At 29.3% G+C, this 26,494-nt stretch overlaps 1 protein-coding gene across 2 annotated transcripts in view; it reads right to left on the bottom strand.

Annotated features, from left to right (window-relative positions):
* LOC142322027 (scm-like with four MBT domains protein 2) overlaps positions 1-25,215 on the bottom strand; it is a 108,717-nt gene extending 83,502 nt beyond the window's left edge. Inside the window, exons 1-2 of one of the 2 annotated variants that reach the window (XR_012755766.1) lie at positions 25,014-25,215; positions 20,323-20,396 (exon numbers count right to left, since the gene is read on the bottom strand). Coding sequence is in view for 1 of the 2 variants with exons in the window: in XM_075360625.1 (XP_075216740.1) it covers positions 20,323-20,396; positions 25,014-25,080 (141 nt within the window). In the remaining variant the exon portion in view is untranslated. The remainder of the gene's footprint in view (positions 1-20,322; positions 20,397-25,013) is intronic. The other variant, XM_075360625.1, reaches the window with a different exon arrangement.
* Positions 25,216-26,494: the final 1,279 nt, after the last annotated feature.

The following is a 26,494-nucleotide window of genomic DNA, read 5'->3' as shown; positions in this document are numbered from 1 at the left end:
ATTTATAAAATTTGATCAAATAAATTTATTTAAAAAAATTATTTATTAAGCATGTTTACTTATTTACTTACATTTCAGTTTAATAAATTTTCAAAATGTTCTCCTTCTGTTGTTTGACAGTGTGCCAGTCGATTGAAAAAGGATAATACTGCAATATTCAATGATTTCCTAGTGATATTTTGGGCTGATTCTCGAATTTATTTTGTAAATCATCAATATTTTGGAGACTTATTATGATAACAATACTTTTAAGTGGCCCCCATACAAAGTAATCCAATGGTGATAAATCGGGTGATCTCACTGGCCATTCTACTTGACCCCTTTGGCCAATCCATCTTCCAGGGAAAAATGCATTTAAAACTTCACGTACCTGAAGACCGAAATGAGGCAAGGCACCATCTTCTTGAAACCAAATGTTTTGGAAGTTGGGACCAACAATGTTTTGAATGTTTGTAATGATATTGTTGAGAAGCAAAGCCTCACATTTCATTGTGTTTAGAATTCCATTAATAAATATAGGCCGTATCAATTGTCTACTAGCAATACCTGCTCATATATTTATTTTAACCGGATACTGTGTACATGCCTCACGATACCAGTGTGGATTAATATCAGTCCAGTGTATCGACAATTATGGCGATTTACATTGCCATTTATAAAAAATGTGGTCTCATCAATAAAAACTATATTGATTAATAAATTAGGATCTCCACAAATATTGTTCATCATAACTTTGCAGAACTCAAGTCATTGAACATATTCATCTTCATTAAGTTCTTGCACCAGATGAATTTTGAAGGGTTTGAAATTTTCACTTTTTAATATTCAAATCACTGAATTTTGGTTAATGTTATTTTTCATGCTGCTGTTCAAGTCAAGGAAAGAAGATTCTCCATAAATTCTTGCATAATCTCTAACGATTTGTTATTATTTGTTTCAGATTTAGACCTCCCTGGTTTTCCCCTATTATTAATGCTCCTGTTTCTTCAAATCGTTTGACGGTTTTTGGTACTGAAGTAAGCTTCATTTTTTTAATAATGGTAAGAGACCATCAATGATCAACTGATCAGCACGATTAGATGATAATATTTTCATTTATTTACTCATTAAATTGGAACAAAAACAATTTTTTATGCTAGAAAATTAATTTTTTTAAATTTAAATTTAACTTTTAAAATAAATTTTAATTTAATTCAGTTTAATTTTTTTAATTTAATTTTATTATTGGAACTTAATATTTAATTTAGTAATTTTCAAAATCCAAAATTTATCTCACCGCTATTTTGAGTACAGACATAGTACCAACTTTTTATTTACACCACTTTTCTCGTCTTTAAGAGATCTTTAAAATGACATCCCACAAAAGGTGTTACCATTTAAAATATTTGAGTTACAAGCACTGAGCCACCCCCTGCAAAAATGGGGTTGAAATTGTATTTCTCGTCAAAAGGTACAGTAGTTGACTGATACTTTATCCTGAAAGTTACAGTATTCTATCTGGAACCATATTAAAGTTGTTGAGTTTTCATACTTTTGACTCGCTCTGTATGTAACATTTTTCTAAAATATTTAATTTTATGTCATCTTTATTAATTAGTGATATTTCTAAATTTGTATTAATATCAGAAATAAAATATTTATTGTTTATTAGATGGTCTGTGATATTAGATAAACCTAATTTATTATTTTTGTAATTTCTACGCTGTTCAAGAAATCTACTTTTAAAGGATCTATTTGTTTTTCCTATATAAATATAATCACAATCACTGAATTTAATTATAGATTCAACACAGATTGTTTATTTTATTTTATTTTTTAAATCTGTGTGTTATAAGGTTTTTAAGCTTGTTTAAATATTTCATTATTATAAGTTTTAAAAATGCTTTCAGTGATATTATTAGTGTATAAATACTTTATGTATATACTGTTTCATTCTTTTGTGTGCTATTATGTATTGGTTGTAAATTAGTTATTGTATTTTGATAGCTGCTATTTATAAATATTTTTAATTAACATAGTATCATATCCATTTTCAACTGCTATATGTTTTACAGTGTTTATTTCATTATTTAATTTTTCTTTGTTATTATGTATGTATTTCATTGCACTATTAATAATACTTGTATAAGTTTTAACTTTATGAGACCAAGGGTGATTTAATTTTTTATGAATTGTTATAACTCGTATAACTGGATCTAGGTTTCTACATATTGGTTTTTAAATTTGGCTGTACTCGTTCATTTCGATGACATCAAATAATTTAACATTCTATTGTTATCCATTTCAAAGGTGAATTTTAAATATTAAACTACAATTTTCAAAAAGCTGACAACACAGTTGTATGACTTTCCCATCACAGAGCTTTTTCTGATGCACGGCTTATACATACAACTTAATTTAAAATATTTATAATTTTATTAAAACAAATACTTTTTGTTTATTTAATTCAATGATTCTAACTAAAGCGTGTGTGCATAACGTATTTCATTCACACAGATGTGGCGGTACTAGTGGCCAATTTAAATATTTTTTTACACTCTAAATACTATTCATCTATTTAACTCTCTCACTCACCTGTGACATTACAACATAGCAAACAACAATAGCAGCTGTACATCAGAGCTAACTAGTGCACACACACATGACATCCATAAAATTTCCATCCAGTTTTTGGGTTTTTTGGGTTTCTTAGGTGTTAAAATGTAAAGATCCGATGAAAACAGCATATGCCCAAATTGGACTGATTACAATACTTTCCTTTCTAAACAGCTTTGATATAGCACTAGATGGGAAAATAAAATTGAATTATGTAATACATTTTTAAAATTACAAAAAAGCTTAGGACCACTCATTTTTGATTGTGTAAGAAATTTAATTAAAATTAATATAAAACATACGAAGGTTATTTTTTTTCAAGGTCCGATCGGTTGTGAAATAAAAACCCGCACAAAGATCGGATGAACTTTTGTGCATATGTGTTGTGCAGCGTCTCTACTACAGCCTTCAATCACGCCGCGTCACTCTGTTTAGTTCTGAACACATAAACATGTCTACAACAATAGCATCTCCCGCCAAGTGTGAAGTGCGTGCAGTAATTCGATTTCTTCAGGCTGTGGGGTGTAATGCAGCTGAAATTCATTGACGAATAAGTAATGTGTACAGTGAAACTTCAATGAGTGACAGCAAAGTGCGACAATGGTGCAGGAACTTCAAAGCAGGACATACAGATGTTAATAATGCAGGCGGACAGGGAAGGAAGCGAGTGTCAACCGATGATCTCGTTGGGCGAGTGGATGAGGCAATTCGAGAAAATCGTCGGTTCACAATTTCTGTATTGTTATTTGTTTCCTGAAATTTCAAGGTCAGCTCTCTACACCATTGTGAGTGAGAGACTTCAGTACCGCAAACTGCGTGTGAGATGGGTTCCCAAGATGCTGTCCAACCATCACAAAACAATGGGAATGGACACCTCCCTAACGTTTCTTCAGTGCTACCACAATGAAGGAGAACATTTTTTGAACAAAATTGTCACAGGGGACAAGACATGGGTCCATTTCAAAACTGAAGAAACAAAAGAACAATCCAAACAGTGGATGCATTCTCATTCTCCCAGTAAACCAAAGAAGTTCAAGCGAACCTTCTCCAACAGAAAGTGTATGGCTACTGTGTTCTGGGACCGGAATGAAGTTCTCTTGGTGGAATTCATGGAATGTGGTACGACCATCACTGTAGCCTCATACTGCGTGACTCTTCAATGTCTACGAAGGGCAATTCAGAATAACCGGAGAGGAATGTTGTCATCAGGCATTGTCTTTCTTCATGACAATGCTCGGCCGCACACTGCAGCTGTAACAAAGAAGCTTCTGCAGCGTTTTCGTTGGGAAGTGTTTGATCACCCACTATACAGTCCAGACTTGGCTCCATCCGATTTTCACCTCTTTGCTCACATGAAATGCTGGCTAGGAGGACAACATTTTGGCTCAGACATCGAACTGCAGACCAGCATAGAAACATGGCTGAAAACACGGATGGCTCCGTTCTATGACGAGGGTATTGGAAAGTTGGTACCACGCTACGACAAATGTCTAAATCGGAGTAGCATCTATGTAGAAAAATAACGTAACTATGTAAGCACTTGTTACAAATAAAAAATTTTTTATTTTCACTGTGGTTTTAATTTCGTGACCGATTGGACCTTGAAAAAAAAACCCTCGTAAATATAGCCTAAAAAAGACTCATGAACTAAAATTTATAATCTAATCAAAATTAACAATAAAAATACAAATAATTATGATTCAGAAATATTTTATCAGATTCAATACGTTAATAATAATAATACTTCAAACAAATTTAAACCTAATTTTATACAGTCTCAAGAAAATTCAGATAACACAAAATAATTTTTTTGCCAATCCCCTTGGCGGAGTCGTCCTAGATTCGAATTCCAGTCAGGCATGGCATTTTTCATATGCTACAAATCTCCATTCTCATTGGGCAAAATGGCCAAAGCAGTCGATGCTAGTCATCTCAAAAAAAAATTTAACTTAATAAATATTTTTGTTAAATGATAAAAATGCACTATACATTTAATTTATTAATGCATCAATAATGCATTTAAATTTGATAATAAAATTAATATTATTAAGAACATTTTTCTAGATTCTGAAATACGTTCCAACAGAAAGAATCCTACAGATAAGTTACAATTACGGTTACATCTATATTTTACATAATATTATCAGTTACAATACCCAAAAAATTAAAAATACAAAATTTACAAATACATTATTTATTAATAAACAAATAATTTACCTTTTAAGAAAAAAATTAAATACTAACAATTTGCTAATAGTAAAATTAGATAAAACAAATACACCACTTGTAGTGACAGTTGAAAAATATAACTTAATGAAACAACTCATTGTTGATAATAAATTTGAGGAAATTAATGACCCAACTAACAAATTTTTAAAAGTAACAAAAAGTTTAATAAAAAAATCCAGATTAATTATTAATTATAATAATAATAAAAACTTAAAATATTCTAGATTATATCCTTTTGAACAGATTACCCTTAGATTACTTCCTTTTTTCCTGTTTAGCTTCTGAAAATTAATGTTCAGGTATTACTTCAGAGGATGAATGAGGATGATATGAATGAGTGTAAATGAAGTGTAGTCTTATACATTCTGAGTTTGACTATTCCTAAGATGTGTGGTTAATTTAAACCCAACCACCAAAGAACACTGGTATCCACAATCTAGTATTCAGATTCGTATAAAAGTAACTACTAGGACTTGAACGCTGGAACTCCAAACTTCCAAATCAGCTGACTTGGGAAGACATGTTCACCACTAGACCAATCCGGTGGGTTATCCCTAGATTAACTGGACTACCAAAAATTCACAAATTAAACAACCCAATGCAACCTTTAATCAATTTTAAATCTGTCCCCTGCTAAATCCAAAATAATGGATAAAATTCTTAGGAATAAAATGAATTTACCTTACACATTTAATATAAAAAATGGTTACAAATTAGTAAATACATTAAATACCTTAAATGTAAGTAAAGACACTAGAATAGTTAGTTATGAGACAACTACCATGTTTCCTAGCATACCTACAGCCCATAGCATAAAAATAATAAAAAATAAATTAAAAAGTAACCCAGAAGATCCATAATCTATTAAAGGTTTCATCACTATTATAAGAAATATAGGTCAGTAAAACTATTTTGAATTTAATATCAAATATTTTAAATATAAAAATACCTTAACTATGAAATTTACACTATCAGTAATTGCGTCAGAAATATATTTACAGAATTTTGAGAGGAAATTAGTACATGGCATTACTCATACATAAAATTTTAAAACGGACACAAAATTTTGATGATATTCTCATTATATATAAACAATGACATTTAATAATACTAAATTAAATTCTTGTAATAAAAATTTTAAATTCACATCTGAAATAGAAAATAACAGAATGTTAAATTACTTAGATTTCAATATCGAAATGAACAAGGACAACCAAACTGAAACATCAGCAGTATATTGAAAACCTAAATCTAATTATATAACAATTTATAAAAAATTAAATCACCCTTGGTCTCATAAAATTAACACTTATACAAATATGATTAATACAGCAAACAAATACACACATAATAACAACAAAAAATTAAATAATGAAATAAACACCATAAAACAAATAGCAGTTGAAAATAGATATGATAATACTTTAATTAATAATATTTATAAGAAATCAACTATCAAAAAACAAAATAACTGCCTTACAACCAATAAATAATAAGATACAAAATGATATGATACTAATGATATCATTGAAAACATTACTAAAACTTACAATAATGAAATATTTAAACAAGCTTAAAAACCTTATAACACACAGATTTAACAAATAAAATAAAATAAACAATCTGTGTTGAATCTATAATTAAATTCAGTGATTGTGATGTACTTATATAGGAAAAACAAATAAGATCCTTTAAAAGTAGATTTCTTGAACATTGCAGAAATTACAAAAATAATAAATTAGGTTTATCTAATATGGCAGACTATCTAATAAACAATAAACATTTTATTTCTGATATTAACACAAACTTAGAAATATCAGAAATTTCTGATATTTTTAAGATGACATGAAATTAAATATGTCAAAAAAATATTATAGATATTAACAAAATTGCAATTCGACAAACCATCAGACAGTGTTTGAGGAAAACAGTCTTATAAAGATTGCAACAAATAGCATCACTGCGTAAATTAATACGTTACTTTCATTATTTTAGAATTTTTATTTTTAAATTTTCATTATGCAATAATAGAATTATTTCAATCATAACTGAGGATGCGGGATCCTGTGAAAGTACTTTAATGGCAAATCACAATATTCTGAACTAAGTGGTTTATTTAATAGAATTTTTATATATTATATATATATATAATGTGTGTGTGCGCGCAAGTGTATTTTCTCTATTTTATGAGATGCCTTGGAAAAGTTGATTCTGACATTGTATAGATTGTGTATAAGCTCTTTGTATATATAGGTGAATGTGCATTCAGTTTGCTTGACATAGCATTTAATGCAATAATTATAATTTAATTTCTATACTCCTGAGTTGCAGTGTTTATTGATGTGCACTTCATTATTATATGTAAGGTCTTGTACGTTCTTTTTTTAGTTTTAAAACATCACAATAGACTTATTTTCTGATCATGTTGACAACTTTATCATTGTTTGTAAATATATGTTAGAATTTTGTATTTTTTTATTACCAAGTACATTTTCAATCTTTTTTTCTCTATTTTATGAAATATTTCATGTGTAAGTGTAGTTATATATGAATATCCATTAAAAATGTGTTTTAATAGTTTTCTTCAAACAAATGATAAATACTGCAGGTACATAGACTACACACAAACAATCACCAATGCAAATTTATCTTAATGTTATTTATGTTTATTTTTATGTTAATATGAACAGGTTCATGTACTCAGAAATAGTAACAGTTCAAATATATAACAATCATACTGTTTCTCTTTAAATAAATACAACAAAGTAATATTACGTTTCAAATTACAATATCTACATTACCCTCAGTTAGGTTGATAAATTATTTATTTTAGTAACATTTTGTTACTTTCATTACTAACATTAACAATAGTTCAAAGAAATATATAATATGTATTAAGAAGTACATAATAATATGTGTTGTTGTACAGCAACAACTACTCATTACAAGAAATAAATACTTGATAATATAAAATTACAAATATTCTATTACTAATAATAAAGATAATTTTATTAAAAAAAAAAAAATCTTAACACATGTAGCTTTTAAAAGTATTATAAATATTTATAATGTAGAGCAATTTTATTTATTACTTGCAAGGACAAGACAAACATAAAATAGTCTAGATAGAAATCCACTATGCAGCTAATCTATAATTCAAGCTTTAAAAATAATATGATCTCTACCTTAATAAATATCTCATGCTTATCATTAAATTAATCAGTACAACACATTTTTTAAATTAAAGATTACCAAAATAAATCAAAGCAATTCTGTAGATGGACACATAGTTCACTATCATCTGAATAACCAGATATTACATAAAACCTTGAGATAATAAATTATAAAAATAAATCTGTAAATAATAAAATATTTACAGATTTATTTATGATTGATTAGATACTCTATTGGTTACATAAAGATACAAAGACACATTTATGTTTACATTTTAAACTTAATTTCTTTTACTCAATAACTCAAATAAAATCCATGTTTATGGTTTGGTCATAGAATTTTTAATAAAATCAAGTCCTCAACACTAAATCCAAAGTTTCAATACATAACATACTCAGAAATTTTGTATATATATATATATATATAAAATTGAATCAATCAATTTAATAAATGCATAAACATTTTAAAATAAAATTCACAATTCTCTTTCTAAGCAAAATGTAAAATGCTTCCACGAGATATTTTCTTGTAAAGATAAGAAATCAAGCTGTTTGATACTTTGTGTGTGTGTGTTTTATCACTTTCATTGTTAATAATAATTTAAATTATAAGTACTTGAAAAAGTAATTTTAGATAAGTATCCTATTATTTTATTTTAACTGATTTTAATAACTAACTTATTTTATTTTTACTATAATTTTATTTTGTTTTAATAATAAGTATTTTAATTAACAAATTTGACAAAACCTAAAAATGCTGACTCATAATTACGAGGCATATTCATAAAGTAAGGGTCATTGGCTTATATTTAAATATTAGCGAGTCTGAACATAGCTTCACGCATGCAGGGCCATCTATCGGCTATTTACAAAGCCACTGCAGTTGTTGGTTTGATTCAGCAGTGGTTTGCCAGCCAGTGAATGCAGTGATTTGATTTTTGTGTGCAAAAGGATCTTCAGCTGCTGAAATTTATCGGGAGTTGTGCCTAGTGTATGGACCTACAGTAATGAATGAAGGAAAGTATAGACAATGGTGTCGATACTTTAAAAATGGCCGCATAAATGTGCATGACGAACAGCGGAGTGGCAGGCCCAGTATTCAGACCAACAAAATCGCTCAACAAGTAAACCGAAAACTGCGATGTGATTGGCATTTGAATAATAGTGCTCTAGCTGTTGAATTTCCGCATGTTGGACACACCTCTATCTGTCACAGAGAAGCTCGGATATCACAAATTGTGTACAAAGTGGGTACTGAAAATGCTCACCAACCAACACAAAGAGCAAAGCATAGGCAGTGGGACAAGCGTTTTTGAACTGCTATCGACAAGATGGAGATGATTTGTTTTCCCACATTGCTACGGGCGAAGAGACACAGATATCCTACACCAATGCAGTAGCAGTAGCGCCATTCAAGTTCCCCAAAACTGAAAACGTTTTAGCAATCTCTATACTCGAGTCAAAAAATGTTGGCTACTATTTTTTGGTACGAAAAGGGTGTAATTTTGGTTAAATTCATGGATTATGGATCAACAATTACAGCTGACATGTACTGCGAAACACTCATCAAACTGAGTCGTGCGATTCCAAAATCGACAATGCGGAAAACTGTTGTCCAACATATCCTCCATGACAACATGTGTCCTCACATCGCTGCCTTAACCAAGAAGAAGATTCAAGATTTTAGTTGGGAACTTTTTGACCACCCTCCATATACTCCTGACCTTGCACCTAGTGACTACTTCCTATTCTTGCATTTGAAAAAGTGGCTTCGCGGACAACGGTGTGAAAACAATGAGGAACTCAAGACTGTTGTTGTCAACTGGTTCAATTCCCAGGCAGCGAACTTCTATGCAGAGGGATTAAAGAAACTGGTGCAGCGTTACAAAAGTACTTAAAACTGAATGGTAATTATGTGAAAAAGTGAAGTAGATATCTACTAAAATAAAACTGTAAGTAAAAACCTTTTCTGAAGTAGCTGAATGTAAAAGTTCACTACAAAAGAAATAACCAATTTTTTTTTATAATAAAGACTAAATTAAAGTCTCAAAAAGATATAACCAAAACATACTACAGTTATTTATATAGTGATTTAGGTAATGGTTTTTACTACATTAAAAAAAATTAATAAAGATAAATAACCTTTATTCTTTTTATATTCGATAGATTAGTATATTTGCAAAAGAGAAAATAAGAGTGTGTTTATGTGAACTCACATGCATGCAAGCATGTGACAGCCAAAGGGAACAAACAGAAAATACAAAAAATCTATATTTTTTTTTAATAAATTACCCATTGAATTATAACATTACCCTTTACTCAAATAAATCCTGAAATATATTTTTATTTTTATTTTTGCTAATGTTCATCTATGTTTCAAAATGACAAACTATTGTTTCAAGACTTTTGACTTCTTGCTGCAAGATAGCAAAATTACAATAAGAGAGTGTGATTAGGACTAATTTAATCAGTAATATATATTTCAATGATATTTTAATTAAAATTAATGTAATAATTTTTATTTTAAATAATATTATTTTATCATGAAAGATTGATTACTATTATGGGGTAAAGTATTATTAGTATTAATAGAAAAATGTTAAAAATCCAGTTCTATAAAAATGTATTTGCTGTAACATATTAAGTATGTTACAACTCTCTTTTATAATTTGTATTATTTCAATCAGTTGCAACAAATTAACACTATTTTCAAATAATCTTAATCCTACTTAATTTTTAGTTCAAAACAACACAAGTAAGATAATTCTTGTCAAATAAGATAATGGTAGTGTTCTTTATGTAGCTTTTATGATAAATTCAAAAATGTAGTTTAACATTTTATAGCCAAGGAAGCGTGTGATCATCCTAATACTGATTGCTAAACGTGTGATGAATTAACTTTGAAATCCAAGTAATGAAAAATTATTTCTCTCAATATAGTCCATAAACTTTATTTTGGTAGTAAAATGGATGATCAAGATAAAAGTTTGCCCTGTCACATTTGTTGTCTAATCTATTTTAGGTTGCTTACACAATGGATAAATGATTCTATACATAAGGAGAAAACTGAAAAACCATTTATCAGATTGTTATCTTAATTTAGTAAACAAAACAGGGATGATTACATCTAAATACAAACACTATAAGATAAATACTCATTCTGTATACATTACAATAAATTACATTCTGTTACATTGAAGATTTACCTGTCCTGTAACCTCGTGTAACATTCAGTGATAATAATCAAGAAAAACAAAAACAAAATTTAAATCACCAGTTTGATACTAATTTTGAAGCTACTACTTCTTCAAATACATTAATTCAGAGCATCTTAAAGAACTAGTATGTGATTAGAATTTATTGATTTTTTTTAAAAAAGCAGTCTGAACACCCATTTTGAAATTTTTAAAAAACATCAAAAAATAAAAAATTATTTATTACAGTAAAACCAGAGTTAAAGGAATTTCACGGGACCAAAAATATTTTCTGTTGTGAACAGGATTCCAGTGAATACAGCAATGAAATGGTGGTCTACACAATTAAAAAAAAAAATATGGTAATGTACTTACCAGAACCCCATCTCATTTTCAGAACTGGATTATAGAGTAGTTTGTTAGCAAATTCATAAACACAACATTTCTTTCTATCTTAGGTTAGCACATACAGAACAGTATACTGGATTGTAGAATAATTTTCGTACTTTAATTTAAAAAATCTTAAATTTAGGAACTGATAATTTTGAAGAATAATGAATTTCAGTACCTTAAACTAATGCAATTTAATAAATAAACATAATTTAAATTAACCTAAATGCACTTTATAACTGTTCATTATGTAATTTAGTCTTTATTATAAGAAAACAAATTGGTTATTTTTTTATACTGAACTTTTACTTTCAGCTACTCTGTTTTCTGTTAACTTTCTGGCTTTACAAATTATGTTAAACAACTCTGAATCAATTGCTGTAAGTAAAAATTCCTGAAGGTCTAATAGGTTGGATAACGCTGACTGTATGATCAAGCTTTTTCTTTACTGTTACAGTCCTCATCATCAGAATCACTTTTGTTTTGATCAGTTTTCTCTCAATGGAGGTCATTAAATTCATCTATATTCTCTATGTTAGCCTCAGTCTCTAATAAGTTGTCCACGTTAACAAAAGGTTCAGTTCTTCCTGCAAATCATCAAATGTCGTCGTAAGTTCTGTTTCTGTAGCCATATGCAATTGAAAGTTTGCTTTTTGGAAGCAGTATTGAACCGTCTCTGTTGATACACATTAAATGCTTCCAACAACCAAATTATAGCGTCAAGCACTGATAAAAAGATTTAGTCAGTTAAATAGTTAACTTTGCCGTTTCAGTAGTTGCTAACTGAGATTTCATTAAAAATCTACAGTAGTGCAATTTTAGACATTTAATTACACCCTGGTCCATAGGCTAGGTAACACTTGACGTAGCTTGGAAACCAAGCTAATTTAACATGGCTTAATGCAATATCCAGATGACATGTGGCTATCTAAGAAGAACACGTCTATTTTGCTGCTTCATTCTTGTGTTAAACTCTTGCAACCACTTCTCCATAATAAGTGACATCATCCATGATTATTTGTTGGATTTCCATACCACAGGAATATTGTCTTTATTAATGTTTTTTAAAACACCTCAGCTTATCAGCCTTTCCAATAGCGAGCAGTTTTTCCAGTTCTCCTGTTATAAAACCACAAACAAAAACTGTCAACTTTTCCTTGGAATGCTTCCCTCCTGTACTATGTTCTCCTTTCAAACAAAGAGTCTTACTCGGTAGTCCACAATAAAAAACTCTGGTTTCATCCCCGTTTTCAGTATTTCTAGGTTTGTAATTTTCAGACAAATTAGCAAGTTTTGTTTTCCAGTCAGTTACTGTCTTATCACACACATCTCCAGCCTCATCACATACTTCTTTAAACACAATATGATGCTGCTTTTTAAAACTTTCCAGCCAACCAATTAAACAGCTGAAATTGGTGCTACATAATTTCTCTGCAAATTCCTTTGCTTGATGCTGTACAATTACTGCTAAAATCGATAATTTTCTAGTCCTCGCACTCACAAACCATTCCCAAACAATTTTGTAAATTTCTTCATTGCCAATTTTTCACATATGCCTTTTATTTGAATCACTCCCTTTTAACTATTCAATTTTTACTCATTTTTTATTTTTTTTAAATTTCATAGATTTGAGTCTTACCTACACTAAATTTTTCAACTACGTTTTTAACAGAAGTTTGTCTTTTTTGCTGGCTTCGATTATTTTGATTTTTGTGTTTAAGTCCCATGCAATTCTTTTTTTCGATGCCATACTTGTTACCTTAATACACAGTATCCGGAAGAACACTAAACTAATAATTGCTCTGTATAGTTATTTAGGTACAGAAAACAAAAATATAAACACACATGTATGTAAGCACGCACACCCACAGTAAAGAAGACTTCATTGTAATGAATAAAAATGACACGTGGATTAAGTTACATGTAGTGGCATTACATAATTAATTTAAGTAAAAATTGCTAAAGAATGATGAGTGTGTGTTAAGTTATGACTCACAGAGCAGTAGGCATAAGAGCTAGTTTACTGTAAGTACCAAAACAATGATGACTGTCTCCCGTCATCTGTACAAGGTTTTAAGACTGTCTGTCTGTCGTTGCCTATTTTGAGTAGCAACAAGTTACTGAAAATGAAAATAATTTATATAGAGTTAAATGCGAATTTATCAGTAACAACTCCAACATGATTAATTTTTAGTTTTGTTTACGCAGGATAATTTGTAACATAACATAATACAGTATGTATTGTATGTATGTATGTATACTGTATGTATGTACTGTACTGTATAGTACACTTATTCTATTTTATATCATGGGAAAATTTATTACTGTACTTTATGTATAGCATTAACTGGGTATACGTATTATTTTGCATAAATTACAGTACTCTAACACAATTCTCAAAAAACATTTCCTCGTGAGATTTTTTCTGTTTCCTTATCAGCCTGGTTTTTGTTTTTTCAAGGAAATTTAACATCATATCTTGGGTAAAATTCACAGGACCAGGGAAATTTTCTGTTGTAGACAGGATTCCGTTAAATCCAGGTTCCATTAACTCAAGTTTTACAGTATAACCAAAACAATCTATAACCTCTTTCAATTTTCCACATAACATCATTGACTTCTACACATTTTTATTACTGTTTCAACAACTTCCTTACTCCGTTATCATAAATCCCGTCACTTGTATTTTGGACAAGTCAGTAACAGCAAGCTTCACTTCACTGCTATCTGAGCCATTTTTTTAAATGGAAGAATAATTAATGAATGTTAATTACTTAGTTCGACATTGAGGCTGTAGGGCAAAAATCTTCAATACAAGTGGTCAAAAATTCTCTGACAAAATCTTTCCAATAATTGAACAGTTTGAGCTGCTGTTTGAAGTCAATATATCATTTAAAAGCACAACCCCTACTGGACATGTCCAGTATCCATGTCTTTCATTCCAAAAGACACATCTAAATTTCTACACAGTTTTACAATATTACAAGGGCTGCGATTCAAAAGTAAGGGTCAATGAGTTATAAATAGTGAATGGCAATACTGATTAGTTAACACTTGCACACTACCTTTAAATGATCTGTCGGGCATATAACCACCGCACTGCCATCAGTTCATTATTGTTTGCCTTTGCGAGACAGTGTGTTAAAATGAGTGTAGTAATAAAGTGTTAACAAATCATGCCAGTTGTGAAGTTCAATTAATGATTAAATTTTTAAACACACTAGGCATTTCTAAGCAGCATTTTGACCCAAGGACAAAATGTTGCTGAATTTCACCATCAATTGTAACAAAGATATGGGCCAACCAAAATGAGTGAAAAGAAAAGTGAAGTAATGGTGTTGTGAGTAAGGAAAAGCCCACCAGACTGGTCTAGTGGTTAACTCGTCATCACAAATCAGCTGATTTTGAATTCAAGAGGTTCAAATCCTAGTGAAGCAGTTACACTTTTATATGGATTTGAATACTGGATTGTGAGTACTAGAGTTCTTTGGTGGTTGAGTTTCAATTAACCACACAACTTAGGAATAGCCTACCTCCCTCTTTTTTTGTTTAGCCTCTGGAATCACCATAAGGTATTACTTCAGAGGATGATATATATGAATGTGAATGAAGTGTAGATCTGAGACTGCACAAGACTCTAGTTTATTCACATTCATAAGTAACTACTCTGAAAAAGTTACGGTGGTTCCAAAGGCTAAACAGAAAAACAGAGTTTAAGGAAGGCCATTCAAATGATCAGGATGAACAGAGAAATGGCAGGCCAAGTGTCTGATGATCTTAAACGTACGAATGCAAACGTGAGAGAAAATCATCACTTTATGATTAGTAATTTTGTCTAGAATTTCCTCTAGCTTCAAAGACAATGTTGTTGAGAATCATGACTCTGACACTCTAGGCTGTCGTAAACTATATGCACGATGGGTGCCGAAAATGTTAACAAGTGCTCTCAAAGATCACAGAATGATATCTACACATGCTTTTCTTAACCATTTTAATCATGAGGAAGACAGATTTTTTCCCCATATCATCAGTGATGATGAAACGGGGATTTCATATGTCAGTACTGAGATGAAACAACAATGCACGATTCACCTAAACCAAAAAAATTCAAACAAGCCCAGTCTCGAAGAAAAATCATGGCAAATATATACTAGGATCAAAAGGGTGTATTATTTTGATTTCATAGAACCTGAAATATCCATCACAAGTCTATTGTGAGACACTTTCTAAACTGCGTAGAGCCATTCAAATCCAACAGGGAATGCTGAGAAAAGGAATTACTGTTCTTCTTCACGCACATCCACACATGACTGCTGCATGCACAACAGAAACAATTAAAAAATTGGATGAGAAATTTTTGACTCCCGTAGAGTCTTGATCTCATGCCTAGTGATTACCACCTCATCCTATACCTCAAAAGTGAAGAGTTGAAAATCTCAGTGTAAAAGTAGCTACAATCCCAGGTGGTAAAATTTTATGCAGTGGATTTGAAGAAGGTTGTTTCATGATATCAAAGATGTTTGGAACAAAAGGAGATTACGTAGAAAAATTAAGAAAATATATAAGTATTTGAAATCATTAACAAATTTTTTAATTTTTCAACTGTTCTCATTTTGTTATAGATCGGCCCTTACTTTTGAACTGTGCCTCATACTTCAGCACTAATTTCATTCTGTATTCAACAAGTTGGCTTTTTTTATTAGAAAACAGAGACCATGATTTCTAGAACAGAAGATGCTAGCTTAAACTTCTTTGTTTTTCAGAGATGTGTCATAGCTGCTTTGAAAGTTGTTTTTGATTTGACATTTGTGTAGGAGTTCCAGGTTTTACCTCCAGTGATGTGTTCAAATAGCACATCCCCTCATTTTTAAAATGCTACAAAAAGTTTTTAAATGAAGTCATTTTTAGAATGCCGCTTAAGCAAATCCATTAAAACCTTCAGCACCCATCTTTCACACAGCTTTTCTAACCAAATTTCTTTGTCACAATGTTGCAAAGCATGAAAAATAAGCAAATTGAATAAACAATTCAGAAATCATAAATTGCTGACCATTACAAGCTTTCACATCCACTTCTTCCACTAACTCATATGTCATCACTGTTAAGTGACTGCTACCATCTTCACCATGAACATTTATTCATCCTTCTATAAATAAATAAAACCACTGCCTAACTATACCATCACTCACAACATTTGATAACACATCTCACAAAGTTGCCCATGAATTTCTGTAGCACTACAGTTTCTTTCTAATAAAAAACATATCAGACATGTACCTCACAGTTAGGATTATTTATCATAAAACTAACTCTAAATTTCTCACACACCACATCTTGTAACTCATGCTAACTAAATAGTCAACACCTAGTAATTACATAACACTGAAGAGCAATTGCACAGTCCCTTTTTGTTGACAGTCACCAGTAAAGTCCATTTTGTTCAAAAAGGGCCTTACTTAAAAAGCATGCACTGGGTTTTGGAAAAAAAAATGTTTTTCTTCTCTTGAATGGTAATATTTTCTTGAATAAAATATGCATAATTTATTTCAGCAAAGAACATTTTTTACGAATCCTCCCCTTGTCAACCATAAAAATCATTACCACCTCTATTACACATATGCATTTATTACTCATTTAACAAAGTTTTTGTATTACAAACATAAAAAAAACGTGTTTTTAGGCAACAATTTTTTTTATTTTATGTCAGATATTAAGAAAACTACTGGAGTTATGGTTCTGGAACCTGTTATATTTCATTTTTCAAGTAAAAAAACCATAAGAAATCATTATCACATTTACTCTTTAATTTGAGTTCCTATCATTTCAGTATGTTTTTTTTTCTCTTTGCCCAGGAATCAGGTGAAATCTTTCACTAGCCATAAATCGCTAATAGAGTGTTTCCAGACCCATGTTTAAATGAATTTTTTTAATCATTTTACTAGTATCATGCATGAGCTCAGGAAGTGCCTGTAACATTATGTGAATATATATATTTATATGTGGGTGGATCAAGTTCAGTTATATATAATAAATATATGTGTGTGTGTGTGTATGTGTGTATACAAAGAGTAAAGTCCTTACAAAGTTCTCTCGGGACTTTCATAACCTATCCTAATGTGAAAATAATGGAAAAAGTTTGTATAAACATATGTCCTAACATGCTTTGTTTGCAAGTTACAACTGGTGAAAGGTTTCGCTCCTTTTTCAGCTATCCCAGTGAAATGAGGTTGTACTGAAATTTTTCAGGATGTTAATTAAGGAGCAGTATTAATGATTTCTTATGGTTTTTGACCTGAAAAATTGAATAAAATAGGTCCCAGAAACTGGTAAACTGATAAACCAGTATTGAAAATTGCCTTCCACTGTTTCATATCCACTTACTTCTGCCCATTTATGCTCATTGCCTAAGTTGTTGATGTCATCTTAAGTGAAATTTGCCTAGACTGTAAACAAAATATACTTGTAGAGTTGTCGGTTGTACTCCACCAGTTGCAGAACTCCAAGAAAAGCATACCACCTCCTGGGTGTAGGTGTTGAACTGGCTATTTATGATAAAACTTGTTTTATCATAAAACAAGGACACTTAAAGGTGTCCTCCAAATCATCAAAGGCAAAACTCCAATCCGCTAAGACGTCATGTACTGATGCCTGGACTGCACTGAATCGCATCAGTAACAGTATATGTTGAACAGATCGTTCATAGCTGGTGTGAATACAACATAGTGAACCTGTTTACCGAAGATAGTAAATACTAAAAATGAATACCTAATTAGCATATTCCTCTGTTGTAAATAAGTACAGTATTACTTCAATGGCAAACTGATCACGTTCAAACTAAAATTCACAGAAAACCTTTGCTATCGACAGCTCAGTTCATACTCAATACACTTAATGTAATTTACAGAATGATTTAGACACTAATACAGTATTGCATATGTTGATCAGCTGTTGTTATTTTATTGCCAACTTTGAAATAATAATTTTTCAAATAATTTATTGTATTCTGTCATCAATAAAAAATTTATCTGTGTAATTTTTATTTATTTATTTTTATTTTACAAAAGTGTAATTTCCAATTTTGTTTAGTTTTTTAATAGCAATTTTTAACAGTACATTTTGTTTTTACAAATTTTTCACAACACCAAAAAAGATGTTGGTTTGTATTTAGATTAAGTAAATACTTTTCTGACAAATGTAATAATGTGCTGTTCTAAATAAAATCTGAATTTTTCTAAGTTTTCTTTGTTTCATTCAATTAACTTACACTATTTTATTCAGAATTGAGTTCTCTACAAGTTTTGTTTAAAAGTTTTATACGTTTATTACCCATCTAACAAAATTATTGTACGTCAAATACAAAAAACAGGATTTTTTACCCTAATTTATTGGTTTTCACCCCAGATTTCTCAAAAATTACTAAAGATATGGTTCTGACACACTGTTTTATTAGATTTTTCAGATCAAAAACCATACGTAATCATGAAATTTCCCTTTAATTAATGTCCTAAAAATTTCAGTACAACCTCATTTCACCAGGGTAGCACAAACGTGAGTGAAATCTTTCACTAGCTGTAACTCACAAACAAATGATTTAAGGACACATGTTTATGAACTTTTTCCATTATTTTCATGAGTAGACTAGATAGTGAAATTCCCACGAGCCAGGAGAACTTCGCGATACACCACTCTTTGTATACATAATATATTTTTTTTTTAGTTCCCACATGATGCTAATTTCAAGAGGTTTTTATAGGCCTATAAATAGAAGTTGATGCAATACAGGAACAAAGAATTTGAAGTGAATAATCAAATTGTAAAAACAACCTGGTGGAAATTATTGTAAAAATAATTTTGGATATCATAATTTGATGAATATTATAAAGTAGAAAATTATCATGTCTTAGTAGCCTAATAGATTTATTCTACACCATGATATGTAAAATGTCCCTAAGGATTAATAGCTTGAACCCATGTTTTGATTACTTCCCTGAAAATTTTACTTTTGTCAACAGTGTGAGCAACTTCATTAAGATATTTCAAGTATGAAAAAGCACTGCCAAGTATTGACACTCTTAATATGCTTAACTAGTGCTAAACATTTAAGAGAATTTCCACAAGCAAAACAAACAAGAAATCAGCTTAAAAATCATTTTAGAGTCCTATATTTTTCAAGCTGAAAAATAAATGTTTTTTTAAACCACTACAGTGAATTATATCTACTAATCAATTTTAACAATTGCTGTTCATAGTAACAAATAACAGCTGCACTTTTATTCTTATCCAATTAATTTGAGTATATTTCAAGTATATTCATTTGATGTAAAATATGTATATCATTGATGGCAAGTAATAATTTATGGTTTATTTGCGGAATTATGGTTTAATGGATTAGTTTTAAAACGTTTTTCATTAATTTATCACTATATCAAAATCATCAAATATGTTACTTTTTCAGGCTGAATTCTATTTTCATACAACTCTTACAAAATAAATAAATCAAAATAATAGCAAACATTTTTAAAATTACTTTTCCAAATAGTGACATTTTATACATTACTCTTAACAATAAAGAAAAATTGTTATTAAAAAAAAAATTTACAATGTTCTAATTGGAAATAAACTATCAAACAATACTGAAATTGCAGTAATTGAAAATTCTACAATATTTTACACAATATACCTACATTACAATTAAAATCTCAATAAGCAGAACTTACTGTGAACTTCTAATGTTTACTTACATGAGCAAATAGTATCTGTGGAACCTCTTTGGAATTAGTTGCATCAAGATAGTCTTGCCATACAAAATAGTCATCTGAAACAAATTATTATTAATGCAAACAAATTCAATAATACAAATTTTTAAAAATTTAAAAATACACATTAAAAGAAATTTTATAAAGAATTTGCCAATTAAATTCTATGATCATCATTAAATAGATAATACTGATTTTAAATTCATTGTAACGTTATTTAACCAATTATCAATATTATTAGTGATTTACAGATTAGCATTATTACTAGATGTTAAATAGTTATAACCCACATGTTCTGTGATTATACATTACCAGATTTAAATCTAAATAAATGTATTCTAAACTTTATATGGACTTCAATAATGACATTAGCAGACTGCTTCAGGTGACTCAATTAAGTATAAAGGAGTGATCCACCACGTTTATAATTAGGGTAAGAGACTGTTGTATAATAATACAAAAAAATATATGTATAAATAGAATAAAACAAAAAAGATTTATGCATTATGAAGATACCTCAGCAAAATACAATAGTTCTGAGCCAGATATTAAACTCTCCTGATAGTACTCCAAATGGGCAAGTAGTCCTTTTTCACTGTCAATCCTCTTTCCTTATCACTGATACATTATTTTCCACTATTGGTTCTGTAAGTATAGATCTGAAACCATTACGTTCTTCATGCTGAGGATGCTCAGACCTGAAGAGCCAATGCATCTGTGATATCTGACATCGGCTATCTATGGCTTGAGTAAGACTCCTGTTTCCTGTCCAGTGACTAAATACCAAATTGAAATGGCAAATAGGTAAAGTTAGATCCCCTAATCCTTTCCTATCAATAACCCAATTAGTAAATTAATATCTAATTATTTACCTAATACCGAATACCTAATACTCTAGTCATCAAGATATTTGACTACTGTCAAATATCTTGAATAGAAAAATCTAGTCATGGGATATAGATAATCACACAACTCTCTTAAAAATATAAAAAAACCACAAAGATAAGTAACAAAAAAATAATTACAAAATTCATGAAAATATGATTTCTTACATTGTGTGTATGTATGTATGTATTTATGTATGTTCGTATGTATATATGTGTGGTGTTGGTTTATGCAGGTGTGCAAGAATGTGCACCATGGGTGTGTGACTCTCAAGTATGCATGTATATGATGACTCTATGCATGCTCAAGTACATGCATGCATGAATGTGAATGCATACATTTTCTTTTAAAAAAATACACTTCAAAACATGCAAGCCAAATATGTTAAAACTGATCTTTTGAGGTATACAACAAAATTAACAATAAATCCAATACAATTATATATTATATAAAAAGAATATTTGTTAATTTATAAACTTAAAGGGAAGACATAGCTGAAGAGATATGTAATAACAAGAAGCGAAAGGTAATCTAATAAAGGATGAGAAGGTTTAAAGATACAAAATGTACTTAACTCATTAGATTTTAAATAATAGTTATTTTGAGTGGAATAAATAAGAAAGAAATGAAGTTAGAAGAGGCCCTAAGTATAACGACACAAATATATTAAGGGGGAACTAGTGCTTAAGAGAATGATGCGAAAAAAATCAGGAAATAACAAAATTAATATATCAATAGCAGCAAAGCACTAAGGGTTATTACTTATCACCACTCTTTGCAGCTGAAAACTGCACAAACAGCAAAGAAATTTGGAAGATACTGAGTAAAGGATTTATCCATTTTCCAAAAAAGAAGATAGAAAGAAATGTAACTAATAGAGGGGTAACACTACATGCAATCTATAGAGATTTTTAGAGTTCTGGAGAAGAGGATAAGGAGATAGTGGAAACAGAACTTAACAAAAAAACAACGTAGGTTCCACAGAAAGTGATGAGATTTTTGGCAGAAGAAAAATCTGTAAGATCATGAAAGTTGTTAGAAAGTAGGAAAATACTTGATTCTAGTTTTTATAGGAATAAAGTGTTTATGCAGATAGCTTCTCTAAAAACCAATGAAAAATCTTTTTCTTTTTATGAATTTCTGATGACATTAGACAAATAACTATAAAAATAGCAGCAAGATGAAAATGAAAGTCTGACTTGTTTGATGAAACTCATTTAAGGTAAGACGGTGTACTGAACTATTGCTATTTATAATTTCCTTGTATAAAACTCAGAGTTGAAATGTAGACTGGATAAAAAAAAAACAATACAGAATGAAGAAGATAAGTAGCTACTTTAAGTGGGGAATGGCAAAACTGAGAAATGGGATATTAATAAAAGTTTAAAGAGTATGATTTTTACTTTTTATTGGGTCAAGAAAGGAGAGAACTGAAAGAAGAGAGGTAAAAACGCATTTACTGACAATTAAATAACCGTTTTTTATCGACTAACTTAAGAAATACCAGAAGACAAAAGAGCCAACCGGGAAGCAAGAAACTCTTTTCCAGGTGAGAAAACTAGTTTGAAATGAGAAGATTCCTAACAAGTGCAAAGAATAAGGAAACTTTGCCTAATATACCAACACATAGCCCAGAAACATGGACCACTGGTCAAGATAAAAATGTAAGATTCAAACAGTGGAATGAAGTATGTGAGAAATATGCGTTACAAAGAGCTGTAGTGAATTAGGTCATTTATGAGAATTAAGAAAAGAGATATAAGTAAGAAGTATGGCACATATTATTACACAAAACATGTTACAGTAGTCTGAGCATGTTAAACATGTGAAACTAGAACAGCAAGAAAAATGATAGAAAGAAAATAGAAGTGGTGGGCACAGGCACATCCAGAAAGCAGTGCACAACCAGTGAAGAAGAGAAGCATGGGAAAAGTTCTAAGGAGAAATGATGAAATAAAGTAGGGATCTCTGAAAGTTATAGTGGTTTTCTTATACATTAGTAAAAGAATCTATTTGTGAAGGATAGCATAAACAAAATCAAAGTCTTATGTGAAAAGATAATTCAGAAAACTTCATAATGTATACAATTCACAATAATCAACTACATAATCTGAATAGATAAATATGAAAATTCAGAAAGTTTCACAGCATAATTAATATGGAATAAATAAGCCTTAATAACTGTATTAACAAAAACAAACTTGCTTTATTCTGAAAAACCAAAATTAAATTTTTCATTTCCCAATTCAAAATAAATAGGAAGACAGTTCAGAATGTATGGATGGTCTCTTTAGATAAATTTTACCACTGAATTTAAGTTTCCAAGAAATTCAAACATTGCAATAATTAAGAGGCTGCAGGTCATTCTAATACACAATTGTTAATTGTGCTCACTGTCTATATACATAAAGGACCTATTAATATACATGTATAGGTAGGCTTATTTCTTTTACTTCCCATTTCTTTGTTTTATTATTTTGTGATTTCTTTCTTTTTTTGAAGAATTTTTCAAACTTTTTAGAACATTATCTAAAATGTTTAAAGTTGAGCCTTTCACTTAATCATGTATGCTACAATGAGTCTGTAACACAAATATAAAATTTAAGATTATTCCTAAAAAATAAATTCAAATTTTGATAACGATGGTATATTGTATTTTAAACAATTGGCAAGTTCTTAAAATTTAATAAAGTTTACTGTATTAAAGACTTTAAAATAAATAAATAATAACATTTCAATTATTAAAAATGCTATTAATACATTAGGGACAACTACATAAGAATTATGTATGCATATTATTGTCCAAATAATTTTAAAGAACGGTAATTTGTTTCTTTTTCAAGGAAATGTTCACAAAATGTATTCATCCGAGAAAATAAGCCCATCAATTTTCTATCAAAAAATTAATAATAAAATAATTTTACAATACAGATAAATCAGCGAAGTTTAGAATATTAGTACTTTTGGCTTTATATATTTCAAAGATTATTTGCTTCACTTAAAAGTTATAAATCATAAAATTTAAAATCACACAAAACAATATAACAAGAATATTCCTCTTTTTTTTCAAACTAACATTCATCCAAATTCTCTAAAATCCTGAGAGGTTCATTCTCAATTAATAATTAAAGTTTGTTACTGAACATCAGTACCATATTAATTTCAGTTCTCCTATGGGGAAAATCAGAAAATTATATTTATTTAAAATTCAGCATATATTATGTTAAATAATTTATCCTAAGTTTAAGAAAATAAATACTAATAGTAAATTTTCAATAATTATATTCCAGTTTTTATGAGTTTTTTCACACAAAAAAAGTTATTAAATAAATTTAAAACTATTTTAAGTAAGAAAATTATGTTTAACTTAGATTTACTTATTTTTCAAAAAAAAACATTCAGGGAAATTTTTTATTCCTTAAAATTTTTAATATTGGTTTTTCACCTTTCTACAACAGTTAACACGAAAAAATGTTCTAATATGAGGAAAATATTTAGTAATTATAATATATAGATAAATAATAATATTAATCTGTAATAAAAAGACACTACAAATTTTCAAGAACTACTGTAAACATAAGTTAATTATGATTAGGTTAGGTCGTTAATTTACAAAGTTTTCAAGATGAAAATTAAACAAGAACAAACAAAAACGAAGGGAAATTAATCAAAATACTTTTTACTTACAATTTCTTTACTTTTTTTCATCAAACATAATGTGATTACAGAGTAAACATGAAAATAAAATGACAACATTAATGTACAGAAACGCACTAAAATAACATGAATACCTGGATTTTCCTCTTTCTTTTCTTCGCGGAGCAATTCCGCACCCAAATTTACAGATTTATCAGTCATTTTCTCAATTCCCTCAACTAATAAACAACATCTTCGCGAAATAGAAGTTCAAGCCACAATTTACGGCCAATTTGAAGAACACTGTATAACGAATAGGGAGAAAACTAGAGAAACAATGTTGCCACTACAAACTATTTCCATCTTAAAATATCTGCTGAATGACGTGTTTGATTATCTCGTACGTCTTTTGAAGTACTATTTAAATGACGTAATAAATTAAAGACTTCTTACTATCTGATAAAGCTTAATTATTTATTAATATTGAAGCAGTGGTTATAGTTTTAAATTAACCCTAATAACAAAGTAACTATATTTTATTTATTTTAAAAAAAAACTGTGTTCGAAGTAACATAACACTAAGTGAAAAACGTTATTCCCTAAATATAAGTCTATTTTTTATACATTAAAATTTCAGGATTTTTTTTCGTAAATAGATATTAAAAATGATTCTTAAGACAGAGAAATTCCGATAAATGTTTGAAAGTTTCAATATTTAATTTTAGCGGGAAAATATTATATTTGTTTATAATTTTTAAACCACAACGTTTATAAATTATTTAAAAACACAGGAACTTAGGTTCCTGAAAGTTTAAAAGTGCCTATTTTTGCAATATTTTGATTCTGTTAGTTTTTATTTGAAGTTACGAATCATACACTGTGGTAAAACTCCAGTAAACAGAAAGTATTATATGGTTACCAGTTCAAAACAAAAAAACACAAGCAGACAGATTTTTTAATTTAACAGCTACCAAGAAGTAGAGAGAAGTAATTTGAGTTTGACAGAATATTTACATTGCTTAAAAACTAGTTTTCTTATAAAACTCATGAGGAATAAATAAAAGTATAGGACAGTTTTAGGTAAATACTCTTACATGACTTGAGTAAGACTGAGTGATACAGTAATTGGATTAGTCTTTAATCTGTCTTTTAAACAATTAAACTACCTTTTACATTTAACCATTTTATTATATTTTAAACTAGTAAACAGAAAAATAGGTACGATATTATAAAAGTTTCAGAAGGAGTACAAAACATTAAAAAGAAATATAAATCATGAATGACCACAAAAAAGTAAAATTTGGCAATATATCAAAAGAATACAAACAGTCCATTAGCACTGTTTATCTTCTCAAATCAAAATGTGTTTGTCACAAACAAATAAAATAAATGTAAAAAATTAAAAGTTAAAAAATATTTTTTTAAATAACTTTTTTCAGAACTTTGTTTATACTCTACAATCTATCCAATTTTCCAACAGTTCTGTCCAAGATGGAAAAACATCATCTAATTTGGATTTGATGTGAGACAAGTTTAATGTACTATGAATACCATACTAAACATTTATGAATACTATTTCTTGCTGAAACATGAATTCACTATTCTAATTATTTTGTTTTGTATCTCAGAAATGATG

Source organism: Lycorma delicatula, chromosome 3 (genome assembly GCF_047948215.1).
Source record: "Lycorma delicatula isolate Av1 chromosome 3, ASM4794821v1, whole genome shotgun sequence".
NCBI classification, from domain to species: domain Eukaryota; kingdom Metazoa; phylum Arthropoda; class Insecta; order Hemiptera; family Fulgoridae; genus Lycorma; species Lycorma delicatula.
This window is presented reverse-complemented; position numbering and strand designations above follow the sequence as displayed.